The following is a 27,828-nucleotide window of genomic DNA, read 5'->3' on the forward strand; positions in this document are numbered from 1 at the left end:
GCAAGTTCAAGGTCAGCCTGAGGTACAAGAGACCCAGTCTTAACAACAAACCAAACAGAAAAATTCAGTCCTTGTTGGAGGGTTCAACATTAATGTTTACCTAGAAGCAGCTCATAGCACCTGATCCAGCCAGTTTGCTCTCCCTGCATAGGTGTGACCCTACCTGTGCTGTTCCTTTCTGGATCTTTGGGTGGCCATATCTCTATTAGCCTTGTCTGTTACCCTCCTCCTCCGGGCTCCTGCCCCTTTGACCAGTCAGCCTCTGCACTGTGGATTTTCTCCAATTGCTAGACCTTATCTCTGTCCACCCTCTCTGCTCCACTTTTTCCTCACCCAGACTTCTGCTACAGCCTTTGAACCAAGAGCTCTGCTTCCATCCTACCCTAAGGCCATCCAGGAGCTAGCAACTTATCCACAGCCCAGTGGGTAAGGCAGGGGCAGGCACTCCTTTGATGGGACTGGTCGCAGGATGTGTCCAAGGCAGGAAATAACTCTGCCAAAGCCATATTGTACTGGAAATTTCAGCAGGCAAGCTCCCGGTGTCACGTACACCCTAAGCCCCTTTCTTTACTGTATTCTCTGTCCACGCGTTGATATCTCTGCTCAGCTTGCCCCATGGCCACTGACTTCCTCCACCATCTTTCCCCGTAACTCAGATTTCTTTCCCAGTGGTTCACATCTCTGGGGCTGTTCTAGTATAAGGAATGTCCATTAGAATGGGAATGCCAGCTATGTGTCCCCAGGAGGGAGCACTGTCCTGAAAGGATCAGGAGGAATCACATTCCTCACACATCCCTGTGTATCAGTTACCAATGCCATTAATCAAACGAATGTGCCACCCCTTCAGCCACAGCAAAAGTATTTCCTGTTCTTCCTGCTGGGATCTGCCTTGGTCAGTGAAGGCAGAAGTGACGGCTGTCACTTTGAGGTTAAATTAAGGGCCAGTGTCCCCATTACCCTGTACTGTGCTCCATGATAAAGAAAGATGTGGCCACTTGCAGCAGCCTGGTTGCTGGTGACAGTGCAAACAGGGCTGCCACTGCAATGTACCTACAAGTCACATGTTCTGAGGTTGAATTGTAAAAAAAAAAAAAAAAAAAAAAATGTGAAAAAAAAGACATATCTTTATTTATTTTGTGTGAGTGTGTATGTGTGTGTGTATGTGAGTATGTGAGTGTGTGTGTGAGTGAGTGTGTGTGTGTGTGTATGTGTGTGTGTGTGTGTGAGTGTGTGTGTGATGTTTATGTGGGGGGCATCAGATGACTTCTATCACTCTCTACCTTAGTTATTTTAAAGATTATTTTTTATTATGCATATTGTGGGGAGGAGGTATATGGACAGGTGCCTGTGGAGGCCAGAAGATCCCTGGAGATGGAGTCACAGCCAGACGGTGGTGGTGTGCCTTTAATCCATCACTCAGTGATCTCTGACAGGTAGATCTCTGAGCTCCAGGCCAGCCTGGTCTACAGAAGGGGTCCAAGGACAGCCAGGGCTACACCGAGAAACTCTGTCTAAAACAAACAAACAAAGATGAATAAACCATCAAGTAGTTGTGACCAGCCTGAGCAAGGGAACCAAATTCCGGTCCTTTGCAGGAGCTACAAGAGCTGAGTGTGTCTCAGCTGCTAAGCTGTCTCTCCATCCGCTTCATCTTATCTTTTAAGGCATGGTCTCTCACTGAATTTGGAATTCACTGATTGGCTGGGCTTATTATCCTGACTTTGTTGGCCCCAGCACTAGGGTCATGGTGTGTAACCTTTTTTGCATAGGTGCTGGGGACCAAGAGCCAGGTCCCCCTGCTGAGCGGTAAGCACGGTACCTATAGAACTATCTTCTCCTCCAACTAACATAATTTTGTCATGTAATCTCGAGACTAGCTCAGACAAACATGGGTCCCCCAGGGTCGGATCGAGGATTGAAAGAAAAAAGACAAGTTAGTTAAAGCTGCAACATGACTACGGCCTAAGCCTCAAGTCCTAAGCAAAGCTTGGTTTAATCCATTCTCTTTTAAACCATTTTAATTACATGTGAAAAGGTAACAAGGGTTCTGAGACTGGGATCAAGTGAGATAACAACCAACCAAAGATCCTGTAAACATCTTACTGGATGTCAGGTGAAAAGGTCAGAGACAAAAATGGATACTGCTGTGCGTACATTCTGAAATCCACCCTGCCCTGAGCTGCATTTCTAAGGATACAGACTGGAGCTTCAAATACAAATGTACTTAAAAAGTCCTGCCCTGAACTTCAGAAGTAGATGCACTTCCTCACAACCTTATTCCAGGGGCTCTGCCTAGAGCTACAGATGCAAAGGTGCTCAATATTAACCCTTACAGGGTGTAGCACAGGAGCCAGATTCCTGCCTTGGCTAACCTCAAAATGTCCTGAGAAAATACTATTAATATAACCCCGCCACCAACTGTCCGGAGGTGCCAAAAATGTCCTCCACAATGTAACAGCACTGAAATGCAAGGACTGCTAGTGTAGCATCATATAACAGGTCCCTGCTAGCAACATACCTGATTCTGTTAAAAACTTGGAGGCGCCCAAGTCTTTCTTCATGTTAAGCATTTGTCAGCCTGGGTTCCCGATGCAAGAAGAGCCCCTATCCTGCTGAGACTCCTCAGTTTGGAAGGTTTCCAGGTGACTTTACCTCTTTGTTATTCTCCTTGCAATAAAACACTCTATTCTAGTCAACTCAAACTTAAAATGTAGTCACAAAATTTGCTATAAAATACAAAGGTTGGGACTAGAGAGATGGCTCAGTGACTAAGAGCACTGGCTGCTCGTGCCTAGGACCTGTGTTTGGCTCCCAGCACCTACAGTGTGACCCACAGCTTCCTGTAACTCCAGCTCTGGGACATCTGATGCCTTCCTCTAACCTCCTCCAGGACCAGGCACATGTGTGCAGAGACATTCCCACATACACGTAGAATAAAAATAGGTAAATCTTTTTAAATGATTTTTTTACAAAACGAACCCACAAAGTAAAAGCTTAGTCTAGAACTTCACACATATTCGTCACCCCATAAACCCCACCAGTGAACCTCACACACATCCCATGGCCCCATAAACCCCACCAGTGAACCTCACACACATCCCATGGCCCCATAAACCCCACCAGTGAACCTCACACACATCCCATGACTTCACAAAATCACCCAGTGAATTCACCTTTCTTCAAGAGCCATTCGAGGTGTCACATCAGTCAGCCCTAGTGTGATTGTAGGACTTCCTCACAGAGCAGTTCCTGCCACCCTGTAATCAGATGACTTTGGACCTATTACTCCTTTAAGCCCAGAAACTTTATCTCTATAACAATAAAAGTACCATGCCATACAAAAAAGAAGGTACCATTTTCAAAGTTTTGGTTGGGTCCATCTACACACAGAGTGATGTGTGTTGGAGTGGTTTCAAATGTTCAGAGCAAATGCCAAATGCTGACTAGAGGGCTTTGTTTCAACAAATACACGAGCAAGAGCTGGAGAGAACGCTCAGTGGTTAAGACACTTGCTTCTCCTGTAGAGGACCAGGGTTTGATTCTCAGCACCCACAAGGTGGTTCACAATTGTCTGTAATTCCAGCTCCAAGATATACACACAGTGCACATACTTACACGCAGGCAAAATACTCATAAAAATAAATAAATTTTACAGACCAAAACAAAAATCACAACCAAAACCAAACACATGACTATACATGCCCCCGGAACAAATACATGACTAAACACACCCCAAAACAAAATACATGACCAGAGAAGTCACATTCAAGATGAAGTAAGTTTCCCAACATGTTCAATCTTGAAAGCAAAGCAAGCCAGGCCTCTGAGCTGGCACCGTGGGTAAGACGCTTGCTATGCAAGCCTTGGGTCCTGAGTTCAACTGTCGGAATCAGCATTAAAACAAGAGCAGGAGAAAAACCAAGCAAGCCCAGGGCCTGTATCAAAAGCTGCGCTCACCAAATCAGACATATTGGGTGACTGTAGCCGAGGTGGGGGAGCCTCCTCTGACACCAGCCACATTAACTGTTTGCAGGCTCAGCAAGCCCAGAAGTACTGCTTCACTGAGCAGCTCCAGGGGTTCCTGTCTACGTTTTACAGGTTAATTCTATCAAGGGCACCCATGGCAGGTGCACGTGTGATGTCAGAGGACTGCCCTGTGAAGTCACTTCCCCCCTTTCACCTTTCTGGGGATTCTGGGAATCAATCTCAGGCCACCAGTCTTGCACATCAGCCACCTTTCCCCACTAAGCCGTGAGCCTCGCCCCTCCCCCATCACATGTGCTGAAGAAACACAAGCACACATCCAGTTACGGTGCCTTCCGCTCCCTTCCGCTCCCTTCCGCTGGGATGCTAAGTCCACGGCAGCTTCATTTCCTTAACTTCAATTCCTCAATGGAGCTGAAGCTCGCTTACTGTTTGGCCCACATTCAGAAGTCAGCCTACCATCCTCTAGGCCTTTAGGCTTCTTTTCCTGCCGGGATCCAGCCTGCCTGGCAGCTGCAGCAGGGTTGGAGCACACTTTCCTACAGGAGACTCCAGGGTGGGCTAGCCTGACCAGCTCACAAAAGGCAGACCCTATGCTCTCTCCTAAGCACCTCAAAGCCGGACCCTGGTCGGATACTAAACTTGCCTCCCAGCTGCTTCCTCTACGCCATTGTGTAAACCTGTCATCTGTGAGGCTGACAATAAGGCTCAGTGGTTAAAGAGGCTTGCCACTAAACCCAATGATCAAAGTTCAATGCCCGGGACTCACAAAGTAGAAGCAAAGAATGGATTCTCACAAGTTGTTCTCTGACCTCCACATGCACACTTGTGGCATGAATGTGCCCCCACATATAACACACACAGTAAGTAAATGTATATATATTTAATATATATATATATTAAATATATATATTAAACTTTAAAAAAAATTTAAAAGATTGTTGAGCCAGACTGGAAGTTTCTGGTGGAAGAGGTTAGGGTTTCAAAGTTCCCAGGACACAGGGGTGCTTCAGCTCTTGGGCTGCAGCCATCAAAGGACCCTGTTCATCTTCTTCCTCAGCTGCTCCTCTGGCCTGAGCAGCTTGGGGGAAAAAGCCCCAGCAGAAGTCTGGGAATTCCAAGGCAGAGAGAGCTGAGCACCTTGGACTTCATTTCTGGGTACTTCGGTGGTTGGTGATCTGCTTCTTTCTTCAACGCAGGCTGCTTTGGTGCTGGGTCTGAGGTGACAGAGGAGAAAGAACACTGTGATCCTGGCCCTTCAGAGCTGCTCTGGTGACTAGAAAGGAAACACACAAGCAGTAATAACACGGATAACTGTTCTCTGGACAGAGTGTGGGTGAAGGTGGGAGGAACCCTGGCATCTGAGTTACTGGAACCTTCTTGGGAGAATTGGCATTTATGCTCGCCCAGACCTGAAGGGTTTTCAAGAATCCGGAAGAAAGAAGGGGTCTGTTGTTGAACTCAGTCCTGAGAGTAAAAAAAAAGATGACCACTTGCATCGGATGAACTGTACCTGCTTGCAAGAGACCATCAAGATGCAGCTGTGGACTGTTGACACTTCCTCATGAGGGCGGGGCTGGGGGTTACCACGTGAACTTCAAGCCCCGCCTTCCAGCCATTTGTAGTGGCTTTCTGCCCTTATTGCAAACGGGAGGTGCTGGAGTATATAGGCTGGGAAGGTTAACAGAAGGCCTCTCCCTCTGCTTATGGCTGAAGTCATCACTCCTGTTGGGCGCCGTCCAGCTGCTGCTCTGGGGTCACTCATGCTCCTGCCAGTAACCCCTCAACAGTATTCTGTAAGTGAGTTCAGCCCTCTCATGGGTTCCCAGGGTAAACTGTGGCACGGCTGTGCATTGGTTTGCTGTCGGGACCGTCGGAGGAAGGAGTAAACTTTTATTTCTCAGGGAAGGGCTTCTTGAAAGAGGGTAGCAGGGACCGAGATTCGAAAGTTCCAGAGAGAAAAGTGACCGGTAAGCCCTGCCAGGTAGCTCTCTCACCAGGCCTGGCTCCTTCCTTTTGGGTGACTCAATTTATGTCACCCCGTTTGGTTGCTCTTGAGCTGATGTGCCCCAAGGCTCACCCTGACCCCTGAGCTCCGCTTATGAACTAAGTCGCCAGGCGTCCCCTGCTTGCTCATGGCTGGCCGTAGGCATCCGTGTCTATCCCGTGAACCAGACAGCAGCAGCTCATCAGGCTAAGGCGAGGCGTTCCGTGACAGGTGCAGGATAAATTGGTTAACCGTTGCCACCAATTACCCAGGCAAATCAGAAGTTGCTCTGCTTCCACCCCGTAGGAACAACCGACCTAATGACAGTACCTGCCCCCAAAGCTGTTCTATCACTGACAACAAGAATCAATTTTCACTCAGTGAAACGGATATTAAGTACTTTATTTGGACTCTCTTGAGAGATGGTGTGTACCCAGTTCAAGGTTGCCGTGCTAGAGCCAGGTCTGGGAGCCAGACTTCTCTAATACCCACGCTAACTTCTTCACCACACACGCAGCCTGTCTATCAAGTGATAGGCGAGCGAGCGGAGGATGGTGAATTGCATTATCAGCAGGACTGTAACCACCTAAGAGACATTAAATGTTTTCAATCATTCACCCTTTTTTTTTGTTGTTGTTGTTTTGGTGTATGTGTATGAGTGCCCATGTGAGTCAAGAACTTCTTCACAATGCTGTGTCTGCTCTCTCAACTTTCCTGATCACAAACTCATGGGTACTTCCGAAGGCTGTGGTAGGAAGTAGGTGTTGTAGCCCATGTTCACCACCCACTTAGCTGACAAGCTGGGTTGTGGAACAGGTTGTCAGATATCAGGCGTGCCAGCGGGAAGTCCCCGGCTGCTTCAACTGACTGCCTATGGCTTTCTGGACAGCAAACACTGAGATCGGTTAACACCCCCCCCCCATGCAAAACACACACACACACCCCAACCCCCAGCAAAACACTACACACACACCCTCCCCAGCCCTGCAAAACACAACATACATATACACACAGCCCCCCCCCCCCCCCCCGCAAAACACAACACACACACCATAAACACACACACCCGCCAAATGCTCTTTTTCCAGTTCTGGCTGAGACGTTAGGTTCAGTGGATGAGGACCGCCTGCCAGGTACCTGGCTGGGTAAAAGCACAGCACAAACTGGTCGGGCTAGTTCGCCCTGTGTCTGTTTCTGCCAAGACTTGCCCTTGTGTAGGGAGGGCACAGACCAACCCTACTCCACAGCAACCCTGGTAGGTGGAAGGCAGCTGTGGGCATTAGTCTGGCAGTCAGACCAGATGGGTGGAGCTGAATTAATCTAACCTGGAATTTCAACTTGGCCAGTAACAACAGGTGAGGGGTGGGAGAGAATCAGCAAAGAAATAAGAGTTTGGCAAGTTGGAAATACTCTTGTGTCTTGTCCCTTACCCACTGCCTAGAACACAGCCCAGGGTGACTTTTTTCAAAGTGTCTGCGATATTTAGGCCTCGGTGAGGACTTGGGCCCTCGGAGACTGAGCCCATTCCGAATCTGCCGAGGATCCTCTCCGCGACGCGCCCCTTCGCTCTCCTCTGGGAAGCAGGGCGGGGGTCTCGGATTAGTCTTTGTTTTATATGCTAAAGAGCCCGAGAGCTGCGCCGGGGAGGCTGGCGATGGCAGAGCCCTGGGGTCGGCCGGGGTAGAGCGCTCGGATGTAACCCTCTTGCGGATGCCGCGAAGCGAGCGCTCGGTCTGTGCCCTCGGGCACCCACTTCTTGCCGGTCAGGCTGACTCGGTACGCAAACGCGCGATGTCCCCTATTGTCCTGTCTCGGTCTGGGAGGCAGCGGAGGAAGGAGAAAGGGGGTCGGTGGGGCTCGGGGCAGCCGGGCGAGCGTGGGGCCGTCCCGAGCACGCAGGGAGTGGCAGGAAGTGGGGACACCCAGGCGGCTGGGCCAAGGGCCTAGCTGGGGAGGTCCGCGCCCCGCCCCGCCCCTCCTAGACAGCTCGGGCTGTGGGCCCCGCCGGAGGGCAGGGAAGGGCCAGCCCTCGGGGACAGCCGCGTCTCAGGAGGGCCCCTCCGAGAGGCCTGGGGAGGCGCTGCAGGTGCAAAACCCGGGCGGCCCGCGCGCGCATCGCTCCCTCCCGGGGAACTCCGCTCCTGCGCGGTCCCGGGCCTAGCGGCCAGCCTCGGCGGGACCGCACGTGCGCGCCCTCCCGGGCGGGGGAGTCCCCGGGCGAGCACGTGCCGCGGCGCGCGGGGGGCGGGGAGTCCCGCGGCCGCCTTCATTGCTCCTGCTGCTGCTGCCGCCGCCGCGGCCGCCGCCGCTGCTTCCTTCCTCCTGCGCCGTCCCCTGCTCGGCCCAGGGCTGAGGCGGGGTTGGGGGGGGGGACTCCGCGCGCGCAGCGAGCTTGGCCGGGCGCTCCGGCTCCCGGAGGCGCACACCTTGGGCCGTGGCGGTGGCAGTGGCGGCGGTGGCAGCGGCAGGCTGGGAAACTTTGCCCCTTTGTGCGCTCCGCCCCGGAGGCGGCGGGCAGGTCGGTGCAGCCGGTGGCTTTCCGGCTCCGTGGTGGGGGAGGGGCAGCGGGGGGGGAGGGGTGGCACGGGGATCGTGGCAAGGCCGTGGTGGGCGCAGCAGGGTAACCAGCGATCCGGCAAGGAGCTCCTGGTGGCCGTGCGGGGCTGCCGGGTGGGGGTGGCGGGGCGGGGGCTGCGGTGCAGCGGGAGCGGAGCAGCCGAGGCCCCAGAACAAAGGAGCCGGAGCAGCGGCGGCAGTGGCGGCGCGCGCAGCCTGGCCTGTGCCCCAGCGCGCCCCCTCCCCGCACCCCTTGGTGGCGCGGGTCGCCCTTCTCCATGGCCCGCGGGGCTCCGGCTCCTGGGGCGCGTCGAGGTGGCCGGCGCGGGACTCCCCGTGGGCGCGCCCCCCACCTCCAGGCCGCCTGGGGCGCCGTCTGCTCCAATGAGCGAGCCTCTGCAAACTTTATTTTGCAAGCTCTGTTCCCTCGGGGAAGGTCCTGCGGTCCTCAGTGTGGGGCTGCGTGTGGATTTTAGTGAAAACTCACTAGCCAATAAATGTATGTGTGTGTGAGGGTGTGTATGTGTGTGTGTACAGAGCAACTTTCTTAGAAATCCCACCTTGAGCACCCTCTCATCCCCTTGAATGCCGTGTGCAACCTCACTCCCCATGAGGGTCTCTTGTACCTCCCTCTGAGGTTCTAAGGAGGACTTCATTTGACTCAGACCCTGGCTTCCCCCATTTTCTCTCTTCCCAGAAGCAGGAAGAGATAGCACGTGAAAGTTGTCCCCGAGCACTGAGTGATGCGCTTCCTCTTTCTGTGTTTTTCCCCCCTCTCAGGCAGCGTAGCCTTCTCCATCATCCTGACCCAGGGAGGGAGAAGTGTCAGGAGGAAACTCCTCACCCCAATCTGCCCCACCACACACCTATTGGCTCACCTCATGCCTGAGCCCCGGGTGGGTGAGGGTGAAGAACCCACCCAGCCAAGATGAAATCCTCCCTGGGGGCCGCGGCTGCTACGGTCTTGCCCCAGATCCTGGGGCCCTGCAGGTGGGAGACTGGTTCTGGAAGGAGCCCTGTGAGTCGGCTGCAGAGGAGGTGAAGAGGGTTAAGAAGAGGCACCCATTCAAGAGGCGGAAGCTCCTTGCCTTCACCCTCATAGACTTGTTTAGGAGAGGACTCGTTTGCAGGCAGGAGACTGAACAGTAGTTTAACCTGGTACTTATGCCCCCTTCCCTGGCAACAGCAGCATCATGAGCCAGTTTCAGGTGCCCTTGGCAGTCCAACCGGACCTGTCAGGACTTTATGATTTTCCGCAGGGCCAGGTGATGGTAGGGGGCTTCCAGGGGCCAGGGCTTCCTGTGGCTGGGAGTGAGACCCAGCAGCGAGGGGGTGGAGATGGACGAAAGAAAAGGAAACGGTGTGGGACCTGCGATCCCTGCCGACGGCTGGAAAACTGTGGGTCTTGTACCAGCTGCACCAATCGCCGCACGCACCAGATCTGCAAACTCCGAAAGTGTGAGATGCTGAAGAAAAAAGCGGGGCTTCTTAAGGAGGTAAGTGGGCCTCTGCAAGGCTCCTCATCCCTTGCCTGGGGCCGTTGTCATCATGAGGGTCTGGTTAGAAAGACTCATCCAGTTAAGCCTGTCTTCCTCAGTCTTGGTCACTTGGTCTCCTTTGGAGCACAGCCTGCTGTTGGAAGCCCAGAGGGTTCCTTTTCGAGACGGTTTGTATGAGTGATTTGGTTCCATGCGGTGTGCAGAGCCAACCTTCTCATCTTGGGTGCTTACAGTTGATACAGGGCAGGGATGTCTAGCTTGGGCTTTAAAAGTTTGTCTTCCCACTGGAAACCTGAGGTGGATTGTAAGGTGACTGAAGTGTGGGCAGCTGTGGTTCACTGGAGACTGAGGTGGATGCACTTAGAGCGGGGGGGGGGGGGGGGGGGACTCCGGAGAGATGGCTTGGCTTTCTGCGGTCCTGATGGTGGGGGTGGGAGGTGTTTCTCCTGAAGAAGCCTTTCCTTGGGTTCCTGTTTTTGCTTAAACAAGGAATTTAATGATAGACACATGACTGGGGTTCCCAATGGTACGGGATACTTGCTGAGGCCACAGAGACTTTAGGCACTAGATACCAATTTATGATGGAATGACTTGCTTTTAAAGTATTGCCATATTAAGGAGAACTCTGCATTCAGGGAAGAAGAGGGAAGGAAGACTGGGGATAGCGTGGAGGGGCAGTGACCCTGCGTTGGGCTTTTTCCTTCCTACTATAATGGTGAACAGTTGGGACCTGCCAGTAGAGCAGATTTCAGGCAGAGCGGAGCGCGTAGCGGCTGAAGTTGCTCCTGGCAGCGGAACTGGCGCTGGACAGAGACAGAGGCCTGCGAGTCTGCAGGGCTCCCAGACAGGAATTCCAAGAGCCTAGACTCTTCTGCCCTTCTAGGCCTGTCTTCTCTAGGGGGAAATGGAATTGTCCTTGATGGTGTCCTTCAAAACCCCCTCAGCTGGGCCAGGAGCTGCTGTGCTTTGAGCATGAGGTCACCTGCAGTGGTGCACCACATGCACTTGGGATTTCCCCGAGCGTTGGAGCTGTGCCTCCAGTAACTAGGAAGAAAGGTCTAAGTGCTAGGGGCAGGGAAGCTCATTTCTGCCAGGGGGTTCTGTCCCTTCTTAACTCCCTTTGACCACTTGCTACATGCCACAAGTTCCCTTTTTACCTTTACCAGTTAAAGCAGACATCTGGATCACATCTGCAGCCCCACCCTCCCACTCCCACCAGCCTTGGGGCAATAGTGTCCTGCTGCCCATCTTTGCTGCTGATGCTGGGCAGAGCTCTTCCACACGCCTAGTGCCCTGCAGCTCTGGGTATAAGAGCTGGTGAGTGGTTGTGAGAACAGCACAGTGTGTGTTGCGCAGCTTCCTAATGTGTGGTTACTATTTCCATGTTGAATCTCTCTCCACTCCAGGCGGAGTCAAGGGTAAAGATGCCAAACCCTGTGGGCTGGATATTCTTGTTGACACTTGCAGATGGCATTAAGTGCCTGTTTTGGCAACAATAGGCTATACCTGAATTAAAGGAGTTGGGAATGAGGTCAGGGCCTCTTCTGAAAGCCGAGTTGTCCCGGTGGTCACGCACGGTAAAGATACTGTGGACCTGAGTTGACCGAGGCTTAGAAACGGCCCGGAGAAATTTGTGCCCTAGGTAGACCTCAGCATGGTTGGTGGCCACTCCAGGTCAGGTGAAAATGTAGCTGGACACCTTGTGAGAACAAGGACAACTACACATAGGTTTGTGGACCAGGGTCTGCCTCCAGTTTCTGAAGAAGTAGTGGAGTGGGGACAATGGGAAGTGTTTTTTCTTAAGGCCAACTGTTTTGATAATGTTTTTTTGGTGCCTATGTGGCGTTCAGAACAACCTGAGAGTCGGTTTTCTTCTACCCTGTGAATTCTGAGGATCAAGCTTGGTTTTTAAAAAAAAAGATAACTATTAACTCTCCTTTGGAAAAACAGAACAGAACAAAACAATCTGCTCATAAAGGCTAGAAAGCCCAAGTACCGCTAGACAACGCTCCATCTAATGGGCTTGTCTCTGGCACATTCCAGGGCTGAGACACGCCTGACAGACACGGCCTGAGCTGAGTGTTCAGCAGCCCCAGGGGACCAAAGTGACCTTAATCATTAGATCTTCACAGTGCTTAGCAGACCAAATGTGTCCCAGGACTGGTGAGGTCTTTTTCTTTTTTCCCCTTTTGGCCTGACTCCTCAGGTATGGTGGGACACTTTCTCCCCAGAGCCTAGGAAGACCATCTGCTTTTATCTGTACTCTGTGGGGTTTCTAGTCCTCTGGACATCCTTAACTCCATCCTGACTCAACTCTCCCAGCTGCCTTTGGGGTTTCCTTACACTGTCTGCTGACAGCTGCTTGGTACTATCCTGTAAGGGCCACAGGCACAGGAGGAGAAAAGCTTATCCTGTGGGGTGTTTTTCCCCCTCTTCTATACTTGGCTCTTTTTCCCCAGTGGGCTTTGGGAAGGGCATGCCAGATTCCTTGGACTCAGTAGTTCAGAATTTGAAGATTAAAGATGAATTTCCAGGAGCAGGGGGTTGCTTCTCTGGGTTGGCAGTAGGTGGTAACACATCGGAAGGAGTTCATACCTCTACTGCGGTCTTCATTCCTAGTTCCAGAAAAATCCAGAGCTTAGGCTGGTGTCCTGAGTTTGTTTGATTTACATTCTTTTCGCTTGAATAATAAAGGTGTGCCTCTTTAGTAGGCTTTGAGTGTGTGGCACTGTAAGGTGCCATAGTAGAGCCCTCTAGCATGGGTTTTCTCAGTTATGAGATGGGGTACTTTCAGAATGTTATGAGGCTCAAATGGAAGATGGAAGATGAATCTTATCTGGTGCACACAGTAAGTAGCCAGCGCACAGTGGTGGAATTAAACTTCACGTATTATTAACAGCTATACGTTTAGTCTGACTGAATCTGTAAGTACAGATTAAATGTTTATCTTGAGACATCCCCTGGCTTGCTGGAGGAACAGCTACAGAACAGGACTCTGCAGCCCGGCTTAGGAAGGGGATGTCTACACCCCAGAACAAGGTGCCATGGTCTCGAGCATGGGCAAGGGAAGCAAAGACCCCCGAGTAAGTTAGGAGAAGCGAATCTGTATCGGAAAATACATACATTAGTTTGGAAGCTGAAGAACTGTACCACCCACAGCGGATAAATGGTCTGTGGTTGGAAGGTCCTTGTTTGCCATCAGCCATGTGCCTCTGCGTCATCTTTCTGACAAGATACTTGCAGCTTTCCAGGCCTAGGCGATCTTTCAAGAATGTCAGAAACATTGGTGAGTTCTTGCTAAGCCATTTGAGAGTTCAGTTTCCTGAGGAGGGTGTTCAGCAAAGGGAGAGACAGCTGGAGTAAGCTAGGTGTTGAGATTCCTTACAAACAAGCCCACCCAGATGTTTGAGGCCTGAGAACAGACTGGACAAGAAGAGCAGAAAATCGAGATGCTGTTTTTAACCCCATAGTCACAGACGCGATAAAGACAGTCAGTGGAGGGAAAGGAGTGTTTTTTAAAAAAGGAAATGTGCTAAAGATAGGGAAGGGACCCAAGTCTTGACTGAGCCATTTGTGTGGTACCATGTTACGGTCAGGTGTACAGATGCTCAAATTTGTGCCCACTGGGGGTTTGTGACATGGAAGATTCAGGAGTGGTCTGAGCCTTCCCAGGCACACCAGGAGGCCAGTGGCTAGAATGCACCGCGCCTGGTAGGAAGTGCTTATGGCAACGGATTCTCTGTATAGTAAGGAGAAGGAAGTGAAGGAGGCCTCCAAGTTGAGCATAACTAGGGGCAGGAAAAGCAGCCACTGGGTCTCTGTGTACTAGGGGTTTATGCTGGGGGAGGGAGAGCCAGTCACCATGGGCCATTTATTTGCTCCCTACCGAGTGAGTGGTCCAAGTCTTCGGTCTTCATAGAATTATGGTGCTAAATGACCGAAGTGCAGGTTAGGGTTGGCAAGAGGTCCAGTTTTTCAGTGGGTTTGGAAATTGTAAATATAATAGTTAATTTTTGATAGTTTCAGAACAGATTATTGACAGGGTGGTGTTATTTGAGAAGAGTGAGATTTTCAGGAAGGCTAGCAGTGGGCTGTGGGAATGCCTGTGGTCCCTTAGCAAGCAGCCTAGAGAAGCTAAGATGTGGGTTTCTGGAGAGAAATGATACTTGTGAAACTTCTTGGACAGGTCTGAGCTTTACTGCCCTGTCATCCAGTGTGGGTTGGGTGCTCCACACTGGATCACCTGGGGAAACCTAAAATTCCTACTGCACGCGTTCCCATCTGCCAGGAATTTCGATTTTTTTCGACTTAATTGACCTAGAGCACAGTTGACTGTCCCGAGGCTCTTGAAGTGAGTCTTGTGCGCAGGGCGGAGACCCTCTGCTGCAGACAAGAGGCAAGGCTCTGACCCGAGTCTCACTTCTACCTTATATACAGCTGACCTGTAGTGTTTTCTGGAGCGTGTTAGACAATGCAGAATCTCTCGTCTCATCCCAGACCTTTTGAACCCCCATCTGTAGTTCGGCCAGATACCCAGGTGGTTTATATAACCATTAGCATTTGAAGAGTAAATCCCCAACCCTGTGAGACAGGGAGAGGAACATGCTGCCATGATCTGTGGGGTCAGGGGAAGTGGTCAGAATAACTCAGCCAGGCACAGAATCCCAGTTGCCAACCAGGAAAGGAGAACCTGACCTGGGATTGCTTCTGTGTTCTCATTCCTCTGGAGTTCCTGGGGTATTGTTTAGGGACTTGGATGTGATCTGAAAATATCCAGGAAGGCTGTCAGATGTTTGCTGCAGGGAAACCTGACGAGGGAAGTCATAAATGGTGGTTAACAGAGGGAGGGGTGTGTCCGTGGAATTGTGGGTCTGGCTGAAGGGTCTGAGATTGTACAGAAGATCATGAGTGGGTGTTAGCAGATGAGGAAGTGGCTGTAAGTTGGAAGCTAGGACAAAGGGCAGAGGAGACTGCAGCCGCCTAAGCAGCAAGCCTCAGCCAAAGTCAGCGGGACTTAAGTGGAAAGTCCTAGACTTGTTTCACTTCTTAAAATCATCTGTGTGCATGAGTGCTGTGCCTCCTTTGTCATGCATGTGCCTGGTGCCCTCAGAGGTCAGAAGAGGGTGTTGGATCCTCCTGGAACTGGAGTCATGGGTGGTTTCAAACCATCACATGAGTATTAGGAATTGAACCTGGGGCCTTTGTAAGAACAAATGCTCCTAACCCCCCCCCCCCCAGCCATTTCTCCAGCCCTCTTGGACTTGTTTCAAAAAGAGCTGCACTTTTCAGGGTTTGGCTTCCTGACCATGTGGAAAGAGCTGGGACTCGGTAAAGGATTTCGTCAACCTATCTTAAGATCTGTCACAGTGGTCACATATGGGACAATCAAAGGAAATGGGGCTAGTCACTTAGAAACAAGTGGAAGAGGAGTCAGTTCCCTTCCTGTGGAGGCGGCTACAGACCTTCTGTTAGTAGCTTCTAGGCAGGCTGACTGAAGCCACAGTAGAAAGAAGGATGTGTGTTTACAGTTTTTCCTGCACCGAGGGGTGCCCTGTTTCCTGTATTTGGAACAGAGGCTGGGTGCTGACTGGTGATGTGCTATCAGGAAGGGAGGGAGGGAGAGCTTACAGGGTCTGTGGAAGTGTAACATCAGGTGTAGTTCCTTATTCCTAAGACGACTTCCTTGCAGACAGCAGACATATCTATCCTGGGCCACAGCAGTTTTTTGGTCACATTTTTGTACTGAAAGTGTGTGTATGAGTGTGTGCACATGCACACACACACTCACAGAAGCCGATAAACAATATCGAGTATCTTCCTTAGTTGATGTCCACCTTCTACTTATAGATAGCATCTCACTAAATAGTCCTGGCTGGTCTGGAATTCAATAAGTGGATCAAGCGGGCCTTGAACTCAGGGAACCCTTTTGTCTCTTGCTACTGTGATCTGTCCACCTCATTTTAAATATATATAATTTATGTATGTGGTATTTCACTCATATGTATGTCTGTCTGTGCATCACATGTATGCCCAGTGCCTGTAGAGGCCAGGAGAGGGTGGTGTCAGATCCCCTGGAACTTGAGCTATAGACAGTTGTTAGCTGAAATGTGAGTGCTGGGAATTGAACCTGTGTTTTTTGCAAGGGCAGCCAGTGCACTTAACTACTGAGCCAACCCTCTTGGTTTTTTGAGACAGTCTTCCACTGAGTTTGCAGATTCAGATAGACTGGTTGTCCAGCAACCCCGAAGAAAGGGGCAACAAGAAAGCTGGGCTGTCTCGTGGGTGCTGTAGGTTCTGGGGATCAAAGCTCGGGTCCTCATATTTGTGCAGCAAGCACTTTACTAAATGGAACCACCTCTCTAGCTCCTTAACTTTTCTTGTGCTGGGGTTTAGACCTCAAACCCGTCAGACAATTGGTGCTTTATGCCTAAGCTATATCCCAGCCATAGGCTTTATCCTATACTGGACTTAGTCTCAGATCTGGGTTGAGGTCAGGTGTGTGAGCTTTCTGAAAGGTTCAGCTGAATTTCTCTTGAATGCTCAACAGGGGTATCTTCTGTGGGGAGACAGTGTATGGTTTCTAGCACATTCTCCAGAATATTCATGGCCACTCCAGGTTTTAAAAAGCATGATTTATCTGAGCCATCCAATGTGAGATCCATAAGCCAGGATGGCTACCTAAATGAAAATTAAAATTACAGCAGTGGTCCCAATAGCTACCTTCTAATTACTCAGCTGCATGTGGCTAACGGCTCGTGTTGGACAATGCAGATAAAGAATGCTCTTAGCTGGGAGTGGTGGTTTGTGCCTGCAATCCTAGCACTTGGGAGGTAGAAGCAGAAAGGACTCATGAGTTAGAGGTTGCCTTAACTCTATGTAGTCCATAGTCCAGCCTCTTGCATGATGAGTTCCAGGCCAGTCTCTGCTATCTACTAAGACTGTCTCAGGAAGTTCCTAGTTTAGAAGAGCCATTGGGCAGAGCTATGGCTGTGGTGTAGAAAAGAACAATGCTATCCTGAATTCTAACTTACTCCAGAAATCATTCTTGAAGGCACTGCTATGTTTTTCTTTAGAATAGTAGAGGGATCCAGTCAGGTGAGGCTCTCTACTGGGACCCTCCCTCCCAGTCCTGACCAAAGCCTCGGGAATGTTGCTCAAGTTAACTTCTTGTTCTGTACATACTTGTTCACAAGCCCAGCCCAGAGTCATCCCTCTGCCTTAAGCTGTCTCCTGCAGAAGGCAGTGTGGTGGCTAGGTGGGCTGGCAAACTATTCTGGGACTTGATGTCTAGTCCCCATCTCTTCTCTGCCTATGGAAGAAGAGCAGAGAGCTCAGGAAGAGGATGTTGGAGGATGAGACCCCATTATCTTCCTTGTGCACCTCCTGTGGTCCAGTTGGCTATTTTGGAAGATTCTGTTATGATTGTTACAGGCCTCTGCCTGGTGATCTGTGTGGGGGCCAAAGCTTCTGCCACTCCTGGACTGTGTACACTTTGGTGGCCTTGTCTGCCACTTACATAAGAAGTTTGACAGCCTGAGTTTCTACTAATGACTGAGGCGGGGGTGGGGGAGGGGGTAGGAAAGCAGCTCCGTGTGGGATCATCAGTTGCCTTTCAAGTGAACTCAAGTCTGGGGGTTGCTTGATTGCTTCAAGCAATGTGGTGGGCTGGGTTCTCAGACGGCTCTATTCTGTTTGCTTTGCTGACCGGCCTGACTTGTGGGAGTTCCAGGGTGCTGAACCCTGGGAGACAGCGGACAAATTACATATCTCTCACTGTCCTCACAATAGGATGGAACTATGACTGTTCTTGTACCCCACTGCCCCTCTTGATTGTCAGAGGAAGTCTCAGGAGGGACGAGGAGAAGCCAGGTACTGGGCTGCAGAGTTCCACTTCTGAGTCATTCATGTGGGGGAGACCTTGGGCTGTTCTCACCTGTCTTTATTCACCTGCCCCTTTATGGGTAACTCAGTTCCCCCAAAGACTCCAGGAATGATGTTGGCTCACTAGGAGAGAGAGGGATAGGTTTTTGCTTGAGGCCTGGGGGTGGGGTGGGAAGGTAAGGAGAGGTGCAGGGAGGGGTGGTCAGGAGACAGGAGGGAAAGAGCAAGCATTAGAGCAAGGAGAACACATACCTTCTGGAATCCCCTGGACCTACAATGTCCCTACAGCTCCTCTTTGGTGCTGCCTGTTTCCAGAGTCAGGTGGTATGTTTTAACCTGTGGCTAGCTCCATCCAGCAAGCTTCTCTTGGGACTAGTGGCCAGGAAAGGCAATGAGTCTGAGCCAGGAGTAGAGGGTGACAATGTGACCTTTGTCCTTCATGAGACCAAGGAAACATTTTCTTACCAGAATGCTGTTGTGAAGCTGGAAGGGAGGAGTGCCTTGAGGATAGAGTTTAGCCTTAATCACCCTGGGGCCTCTCACAGACCAGCTGGGAAGGACCAGGTCTTGAGAGTTTGAGTGTAGCGACTTGTGAAGAATTGAGGGGGCCATGACTCTTCTTATCCTGATGTTCCTGGGGTGCAGCTCAAAAGAGGCTAAGGGAAGAGATGTGCAAAGCTGCAGATGGCTGGGCACACTTGAGGTGGTCGCAGATTCTTAAAGCAGGGTAAATCTCTGCTAATTTCCTTTTGCAAGTCTTCCTCCAGGCTACCCTGACTTTCTGAGGCACTCCACACGTGCCCTGTTCCTATAGGGTCATCTGTCCGAGACTAGCTCAGGCAAAAAACAGGGGTCCCCCAGGGCTGGAGCGAGGATTGAAAAAAGACAAGTTAATTAAAGTTGCAACATGACTTCTGCCAGACTTGAGGCCTAAGCCTCTTGGCCAAAGCGAAGCTTGGTTTAATCCGTTCTCTTAAATCATTTTAATTACATGCAAAAAGGTAACATCAGTTCTGAGACTGGGATCAAGAGAAAGAACAACCAAAGATCCTGTAACATCTTCCTGGAGGTCTGGTGAAAAAGGTCAGGGACATAAATGGATACTGCTGTGCCTATATCCCAAAATCTGCCCTTCCCTGAGCTTCATTCCTAGGGATTCCGCCGGGTGCTTACTTCCCTACGCCACATGCTTACGAGCCCAGCCGAGAACTTCAGATGTAGATGTACTTTTCTACAGCCTTATCTTTGGGGCTCTGCCTAGAGCTATAGATGCAAATGTGCTTAATACTAACCTGCCAACAGTCAGCTTCAGTGTCCCTGGTAAATTAAGATTACCCCCACCCCCGCCACCAACTGACCAGAGGTGCTAAAGATGCTCTTCATGGTCGGCATAGTTTCTTGCTATTCGATTAGGTCGTGGAAGAATTTGACTTGCATTTGACCCTACTGAGAGACTCAATGCGCTGCCTTCTCCTGAGTGTCTAGATCAGTGGTTCTCAACTCTTTGGAGGGGGGTGGGTATCACATATCAGAACCCTGCTTGTCAAATACATTGTGATTCGTAATAATAGCACAATTACCATTTTAAAGTAGCAAAAAGAAGGTCGTGGTTGGGCGTCAGCACCACACGACCCTATGACAGTTGAGAGCCACTGACAGGAGGGTGGAGCACAGGTAGAGCAGTCAGGACTCAGGTGTGTGACCTGGCTTGTCACCGGGAAGTGAGGGGGTGGTTTGGGGCTGCCCCTTTGTCCAGCAGGACATCAGCAGTACCATCACTGGTCACTGCGTCTGGTTCTGCTGGACCGCCAAGGAAAACCATCTTTCTCCTGTTGTTCCTTCTCCTCTGCTTCCTCCTCCTGGTGATTGTCATTGACAAAGCCTTCCTCTGCCAAAGCAAACTGTGAGGTCTGATCAGTGAATGAAGGCGAAGGCAGTTCCCATGACAACCTCAAAGAGTTTCAAATATAGGGGATGATGTATGTGTGATGGGCGGCAATTGCTCGGATGGAAATTGATGTGTGGCCACCAGGAAGCACCGGCTGCAAAGGTAGAGGAGGGGTGTTCAGATGTTTTGGTAGGATCCTTTGTGTGATGGAGAGGTGAGGAGGTCATAGGCTCCCCCTCAGTTGGTTCTGGTGCCTTCAGTGTTGGGAGCTGTGGAGAGGGAGGTTGGGGAGGCAGGACACGTAATCAGAGAAGCAACCCCCCAGGTGTTAAAAGTGTAGGACATGCTATGAACTGGCAAGGAGCTGAGGTAACTATAGAAGGCTTCCTGGAGGAAGTGGGCTGTGAAGAGGTACCTTGTTTAGGACGAGGCAAAGGAAGCGAAGAGACCTGTCTCTGATGGCCTGCTGCTTTCGGAAGAGGTAGATGGATGTGCATTGTAGGACTACCCATAGCGGCCACTGGGAGAAGAAAGTAAGAGTCCTGCTGGGTCATTTTCCAGCTCTGTGATCTTGAGCAAAGGTGTTTAGAACACACTATTGTTTCTCCATCTGTAGGGTCGGTATGGAAAATTCCTGGCATGTTGGTTTATTTTGAGTTTAAGTATAAAAACTTTGTACTGATCCCATGAGGCTTGGTTCACTAGACGTCTTCCTCTCTAGTGCACGTCTGAGTTCCTGTTTGTCTGCGTGGAGTCTAGTCTATGGATGGCCACGCTTTCAAGATGCTCAGTGTGTTTCCAGCATGCAAGGGACCCCACTGACCTCTGTGGCCCCACTCCTGCAGCCAGTTCAGTAGGGTCTCATTGGCCAGGATTGGGGAAGGACCTTTGTCCTTACACAGAGGAATCCCAAGTACCTCTAAGAGCTGGTTACTGTGAGGCCCACATGTAGAGAGAGAGGAGCCTACAGAAGTGAGGAAGACCCGTGGGACTTCCTGGGTTTGCCCAAGGGCTGCTGGAGGGTACTGTGGTTACCTGAGATTAGGGGAGCACAGAGTTAGCGCAGGGAGATGGGGGAGTGAGGAAGAGGCACAGTCCCCAGGGGCAGGTCAACCTTTCTAAGAGTTGGTGCTCACCCCCAACCCCCTGGCTCTAGGGACCTCATGTCCCTAAGAGGAGAGAGGCCTCCTCATCTCAGTGCCCAGCCCTGTGCTACTCCACACTCCTGAGGCAGAGCTCAGCTCTGCACATTCCAGACCTAGGAAAGAGGGAAGGCAGGGCCCCACCCACATGGGGGAAGGACTGTAAATAAAGAACTGCTTGAATGTGACTGGTCCTCCAGAGGAGGCCAGGGAGGAGCCTGGCTAATGCTCAGGAAGGCTTGGGACCAAGGCCTGGCAGCTGGGAGGCACTGTTTGGACTCAGCCTGTTAGCGGGCGGGGGAGGGTCAGGAAGCAGCATTGGGAAGAGTGAAAATATTAGTATTTCTCAGGTCTGTTTGTCAGGATGTGGTCACTTGAAGTGACCCAGTTATTTTCAATATCTTCCTGGGCTTAGGGAGAGGGGGGGTTTAGGTTTGGATTCCTGCCCACCAATTTTCAAGGGCAAATTGTTCAGTATTCCCAATACTCTTCCTTCTCCTGAAAACAAGGCCGTGTGTACAGTAAGTAAACTGAGATGAACCTACAACATGGTTGGCACAGGGCTTGGTATGTGGCAGGGGCCTGAAAGACTGGCAGCCATAGTAGCATTATTGACCTTGTCTAAACTGTTTGTCTATGTGGGACACATGGATACAATAGCACAGGGCTTAGGGAGCCAGGAGAAGGAAGAGGATTCCTTTAGCCTGGTCAGCAGTGAGTGAAAAGACATAAACACTCAGTCTGCCACATCAAATCATGATTTAGGACATTGTCCCTTTATCTTGTCATCTGCCTCCCGGGATAGACCCAGTAGGACAGCCTGTTGTCCCAAAGGGGAGAGAGGTATGGGCCCTGAAGGCTCCACATACCAGGAGCAGGCTTGCCCTGAAGAACTTATCTGATTCTGAACACCCCCTGGGGGCCCTAGGGTGGGGCAGGATTATTCGTTTGGGGTGGAATGGGTAATAGGAGCGAGTCATGGGGACAGGGGTGCTCATCCATGAGTCACTCCTCTCAGAACTCAGCTTATTCATCTGTGAGAATGAGAAAGCACCCTTAGCTCCGGGAAGAAATGTAGAGTGCTGGAAACCAGCAGCACCTACCTTGTGTCAGGCAGGGGCTCTGTGCCTGCCTTCCCAGGTGTACGAAATGGCTTCTGGTTCCATTCTTCAGATGAGCAGAGAGAGGCTAAGAGAGGTAAGTTACCACAGGCTAGGAACGGGATATGTGGATGTTCCCCTTCAGAAAGGCGATAAGAGATGCCTAAGGATGCCTGGGTACTGAATCCCAGGATGTGAATTGCTAGGACCTCACTATCCTCCTTCCCGCTTTGGTTTCCTGGTTACCGTGCCCTTGGTATGCATATAGTTAGGGAACTAGAAGGAATCTCTTAAGGGCAGGGTGCCTAGGCCGTTTTTGGAAGGGGCACCTGGTGGATCTTCTCCAGGAGAGAAAATTGTATTTCAGTGCTGTTCGGTAGTAAAGCTGTGCCGGAGAGGGCATAGCCAACTTGGGGAAGCACTGGCTGTATGGACTAGCGCCAGTTTTCCGAGAGTAGTATATAAGAGTCAGGGGAGTAGAGCTATAGAATGGCGAAGGGTCTTCAGAGAGGACTGACCTGGCTTGGAGTTTGAGCTATGCTGTGTTCTAGCGGTGTCACCTTCGGTAAGTTACTCCACTCATCTGCAGTCTGCAAGGCGGGGGCGGGGCTGAGGGGGGATGTGAGGCTTCTGCCCTGGATTCTCCTTGGAGGACCAGAGCTCCGGCTGTCCTCCGGCTGAGAGTGGCCGGTATGGGATACTCACACCCCCCCCCTCCGCTGTACTCCAGTTGCACCCGCTGGATGTGCTGCCGGGGTGGGGGTGTCCCCGGGATCCCCGGCCTACCTAGGAAGCAGCCCTTGTGGCGATGGCTCCCTCCACCAAGGCCCCTGCCTGGCTGCTGGGCAGGTCCTTGGCGGGGAGGGCCGGGCGCGGGATTGGCTGGCGCGCGCGCCGCCCTCTTGCACACCAGCCCGGCGGGGCGGGAGCAGCCGGCAGCTGGCCGCCGCCTCTGCAGTGCCTCCCTCGGTGCGTTCCCTCGGCGGGGATAATGGGAGGCCCGGCGGCGGCCGATGCAGTAGTGGAGGCCGGCCGAGGTAGAGTGCTGGGCCTGGAGGGGAGGGGAGGCCGTGTGCAGGCCGGGAGCGGGTCCCTGGGATCCCCAGAAGCCCTGGAACCGAAGCAGGAAAACAAAACAGTGGAAGGCGCAGGGGCCCATCAACGCTGGGGAGGCAGCTGGAGCAGGAAGATGGTCCCGTCCAGCCTTTCTTCTCCGGCTCCTTCCTCCAGTGCGCTGGGGCCTGTGCAGGATTGCTTTGCTTCTTGCCTGCTACCAGCCTGCCTCACCAGTGTCTTTGGCTTTTTTTGCAGGTGGAAATAAATGCTCGTGAAGGAACGGGGCCCTGGGCACAAGGGGCGACTGTCAAGGTACCCTGCGGGCTTGTGTGTGTGTGTGTGTGTGTGTGTGTGTGTGTGTGTGTGTGTGTGTGTGTATGTGGGCGCGCGGGCGCGCGCGTTGGGGGTGAAGTGTTTGACTGGATTGGATAAAAATAAAGGGTCTCCTCTGGTGATCCCTTAATCTCCCACTGTGTGTGTAGCAGCAGCTGAGGGGGAGGGGCGGCGGGAGTGTGGGCGGCCAATGAATTCTCAGGCCTGTGTGGGTTTTGTTTGGATTCGTTTTGCTTTCTCAGCTGGATGGTTTGGGTGCAGTTGGGGTTTGGTTTGTTGAACTGTATGTATATGTGCGCTCTGCGTGTGTGTGTGTGTGTGTGTGTGTGTGTGTGTGTGTGTGTTTTAAAGACGTGCAACCCACTTCCCACCCCCCTGCCTCTGGAAATCTCTGGAGAATGGCTCTGGCACTGTTGGTTTGCATCCAATCTGCAGAAATCCCCGGGGTGCGTTGTCGCGGGGAAGTGGGGGTGAAAGACAGTAAGGGGGAGGGAGAATTGCACTCCTGAGTCTGAAGCTGATAGGGCGTCATTAGTCATGCTGCTGTCACCATGGAGATGGCTGGAGAGAGGAGAGGAGGTGGTGGGGGTGAGGATATTTTGGGTAGGGTGGGGGCTGATGCAACATCATGACTGGGAAGCCAGCGGGCGTCTGCTGTTATTCTGTGCCACTCGGTGTCTGGGAGACGGGGAGGCAGTGTTCCTGGTGTGGGGGAAGCAGAGAAGGGGGCTTTGAGAGTCATTCCAGGTGGGTTTCCAGAGGGTGCTGCATCTGGGAGGGGAGAGTCTAATCACTAAGAAGTTATGACTAATCCTCCTAGGTTAGCCAGGACCGGATCAGTAGATTTCCTTCCAGTTTGTCCCAGTTTACAGGGCCGGGGGCTCACTCTGAAGTTTGGAATTACTCAGCAGTATCCTCTGGCCAGGAGGTGGGAGGACTGGGCAGAAATTAAAAAAACCAAAAAAAAAAAAAAAACCAAAAAAAAACCAACCACAAAAACCGTGGCTGCCTCTAAAGAGCAGAAGTTGGGAGTGAGTGTGGGGACAGGTGGGCAGGCCAGGCCTGGTGGGGTTCTGCCTTGCACAGAGGAAGCCCTGAACCTGGTTGCTTAGGTAGCAGGTGGTCGAGCTGTGAGTGTCCCTGCATGCTCCTAGCGTTTCCTGCAAATCTACTTCCTGCTTCCTGGAAAAGCCGTGGGAAGCTCTGAGGAAGTGCTGGAAATGGCACTCCGCCACCTCTCCGTCTGTGGTGACTCTGGCAGGGTGGGGCTCTGCTTCCTCCTGTGTTTGTTGGGGGGGTTCCCAGGCTAACTCACAAGGTGGATCTGAAGGTCAGCGTTATTCCCTGGCCTCTTCCCAAGCAAATAATTTGAAGGAGGATGTGGATTTTGCTTCTGAAACAGCTTCTTAGGAAGGAAGAGCCCGGTGATGGCTCTCTGGGGGAGCCGGCATGCCAGTGGGAGACCCCAGGCAAGTAGAAGCATTGCCAATACTGTTTGTGTGTGTGAGCCGAGAGAACTGTGAGTTCACGTTGGCTCACTTATGCTCTTGGGAGCCAGAATCCAGTTTCCCACCTCCGCTTCCTTTGGCCACCCACTGCTGGCTGGGGGAGATGTAGTCACCCTCCTAGTATGCTGTTCCGGGACTGTGGGGCACTGGAGATATTAAGATTGTGGGGAAGAATCTTTTGTCCCCCACCTTTGGAAGCTGGACAAAAGGATGGGACACAATGGGCTGGGGGGGGGGGCGCTCCCTTCTTCTGTACCTACATCGCTGTCCGCTTACTCTCCCAAGCACCCTGCCTGCCTGCCATGTGTTGATGGCATTTCGTCGCAGACCTGCCTCTTTCCACTCATAAGCTAGCACGATCTCTATTTCTGCCGCCTGCTCTGCTACCCTGGGATGTAGCCAGTGCCCTGGCCCCAGTGTTAGGGAAATCCAGAGAAAGCCCTGTGTAGGTCTTTCCCCTACCCTGTTCTGAGGAGCTTCATTCCTTTTGCCCCCAGCATGGATCTGGTTATATTGAGCTGCTGCCTGCTTGAGAACCGTAGCTCCTCCTCAGCCTTGGTGCCTCAGTACTCAGGTCTGAGCCCCGTTTCTAACTCTGTCCTTCTGCACACTGGGTTTCTCAGGTGGCCTGTTGGGGTGACAGCATTTCTTCCCACTCTCTGATCAGACTATGGTAAAAGAGTTCCTCCTATGGTCAGGATAAAGGGTGCGTGTGTACATGTGTGCGTGTGTACAGGTTCCCACAGGATGGGTATGGGAGGGGTAAGCCCCAAGGGTGAATGGTGTTCAGCAGCCAGAAGAAATAATGCGTGTCTCCTTGTGTGCTAAGTGCTGCCAGGAATATTCTGGTGTGTGGGTGTACACAGTCCTGGCACAGCCACAAAGCTGAGCTTGATGAATGCAGTTGTTGGCTCGTTGTATATTGTACTTCATGTCTACCCATGGTACAGCCCAGGGAATATGTCATAGTATAATGTCCTGCTGCCGCCTCCTTCCCCTCGGCTGCCTGGACAGAATACACACTGCCCAGTGCAAGAACACCAGGCTGCCCTGCTTTTGGCTTCCAAACTGCCTCACAGGAGCATTCACTTCACTGGCTAAGGATGTCTGGAAACTATTTTGGTAATGGGCCCAGGATCTTTGCCTTCTATCTCTCCTTTCGACCACCCCAAAAATGTCCTATTGAGTGTCTGCTCCTTTTGGCTCTGCGTACTCCTGCCTGTCCCTTTCTGCCTGTCCGTCAGCTCTTTGCAGGAGTCTAGGAGAGCCCTCCTCTCTCTGCAGTAATTCATAAGCAGCAGTGAAGCTGAAGATGGTGAGCCTGTCAGGCTGGAGGAGAAAAGAAACCAGTGCAGATTTGAGTTGGACAGGGCTCCCCTGTGCTGGTAGGACCCGGGGCTAACCACAGCTCAGCTCTACCACTTTGGTGACCCTAGTCACTTTTGAATAAATGTTGGAGAAGGGGACGGTGGTGAACTAGTGTGAGCTGGAGTAAGAGCCTTCTGTTCGTCACGGTGTGGGGGCCTGGGGCTGCATTCTGAGATCACCACTGATGTCTCCATGGCCCGGTGAGGAAGGGCTGGCTCCTTGGGTGCTCATCTGCTGCTTCTAGCTGCTAGAAATGGGCTTTGTGGGTTTTGCCAAGTTCCCTCCCATACCCTTGAGGCTGTGACAAGTGGTTTGGCTGGCTGGGGGTCTGGGCTGGGAGTATGGCAGAGGCTTTGTTTTGGCTTCGCTTTTGGGTCTCCCAATACTCTTAAGTCCTCTTTTCCATCCCTGGCCTCTTGGGCTTTTGGCCTCATTTCCTTCCGTACCCAGACATCTGGCTGTCAGCAGGACCCCCTGTTCCCAGCCTCTGACTAGCTTCTGAAGGGGAGGTGGCTTTCTCTTGAGCCAGTGTAGGAGGTCTAGGCAGACAGAACAGGGGTGGCTCGCAGTAGAACCTGTGGCTTGGAGTGCTAACCAGAGCTCTATCTCCCATTCTTTGTCTCTGTTCCTGAGCATTCACCTCTCAGTTTACTAAGTGCAACATGGGAAAACAAGTTACTATTAACCTTACAAAGCCATTAGACACTCAGATGTGTACTGAATTACTTCAGTTGCAAGTGGGAAAGCCAGCATTGCCGGTGTGTGTGACCAGCATTGCCGGTGTGTGTGGTACAGTCAGTAGCTTTGATCTCCACTGCGATTGGGGCATATGAACTTGCACACACCACAGACAGAACCTCTCTCTCATCCGTGAGCACTCCTCTGTGCCAGGCTTACCTTTCGGCTTTTTGAACCTCAGGGGACTTTTAAGAATCAACACTCCAGCCTTGCTTTCAAGCTCAGTGCTTCCAGGATCTGGTAATGGGTTAGGGTCTTGTGTTCTAAAACAGATAAGGTGGTGGAAAGGAAGCACTTGGTGTTGGAAAGAAAGTGGTTTTAAGATCCAGAGAAGGCTGGGATAAAATACTGTACTGTTCATGTGAACTTGAACATCAGTCTACCAAGAGTGAGGGCCTCCTGGCTGTGGTGGGGACCACCTTTAATCCTAGCACACAGGAGGCACAAACAGGTGGATCTCTGGAGTAGAGACCAGCCTAGTCCAGGAAACCAAGGCTGCAAGAAAGGAGGACCCTGTCTGGAAAAGCTTGGGTTCTGGGGCTGGGGATGTGACTTAGCTGAAGAGCGTTTGCCATGGACTCAATCTCCAACACTGCCAAAAAGAAAAAAAGGTCACCTTGTAAACTTAGCTATAGTGGAGCGTGCCTATAATCTCGGAACACTTTGAGGTAGACCAGGAGTTCAAGGTTATCCTTGACTGTATAGCGAGTTTGAAGCTAGCCTGAGCTATTTAAAGAAATAATGGGTCTTACAGACTTTTACTGCTTCACTGGCTGAGAGGGAGCCAC

At 51.7% G+C, this 27,828-nt stretch overlaps 1 protein-coding gene across 1 annotated transcript in view; it reads left to right on the forward strand.

The window, feature by feature from the left end:
* Positions 1-9,720: 9,720 nt before the first annotated feature.
* Positions 9,721-27,828, forward strand: part of TET3 (tet methylcytosine dioxygenase 3) — a gene marked incomplete at both ends in the record, with an annotated part of 83,674 nt that continues 65,566 nt past the window's right edge. The window contains 2 exons of the mRNA XM_080932263.1: positions 9,721-10,023; positions 23,349-23,405. Of these exons, the coding sequence (XP_080788389.1) occupies positions 9,721-10,023; positions 23,349-23,405 (360 nt within the window). The remainder of the gene's footprint in view (positions 10,024-23,348; positions 23,406-27,828) is intronic.

This window comes from Micromys minutus (assembly GCF_963924665.1).
Source record: "Micromys minutus genome assembly, chromosome: 18".
Classification (NCBI taxonomy): domain Eukaryota; kingdom Metazoa; phylum Chordata; class Mammalia; order Rodentia; family Muridae; genus Micromys; species Micromys minutus.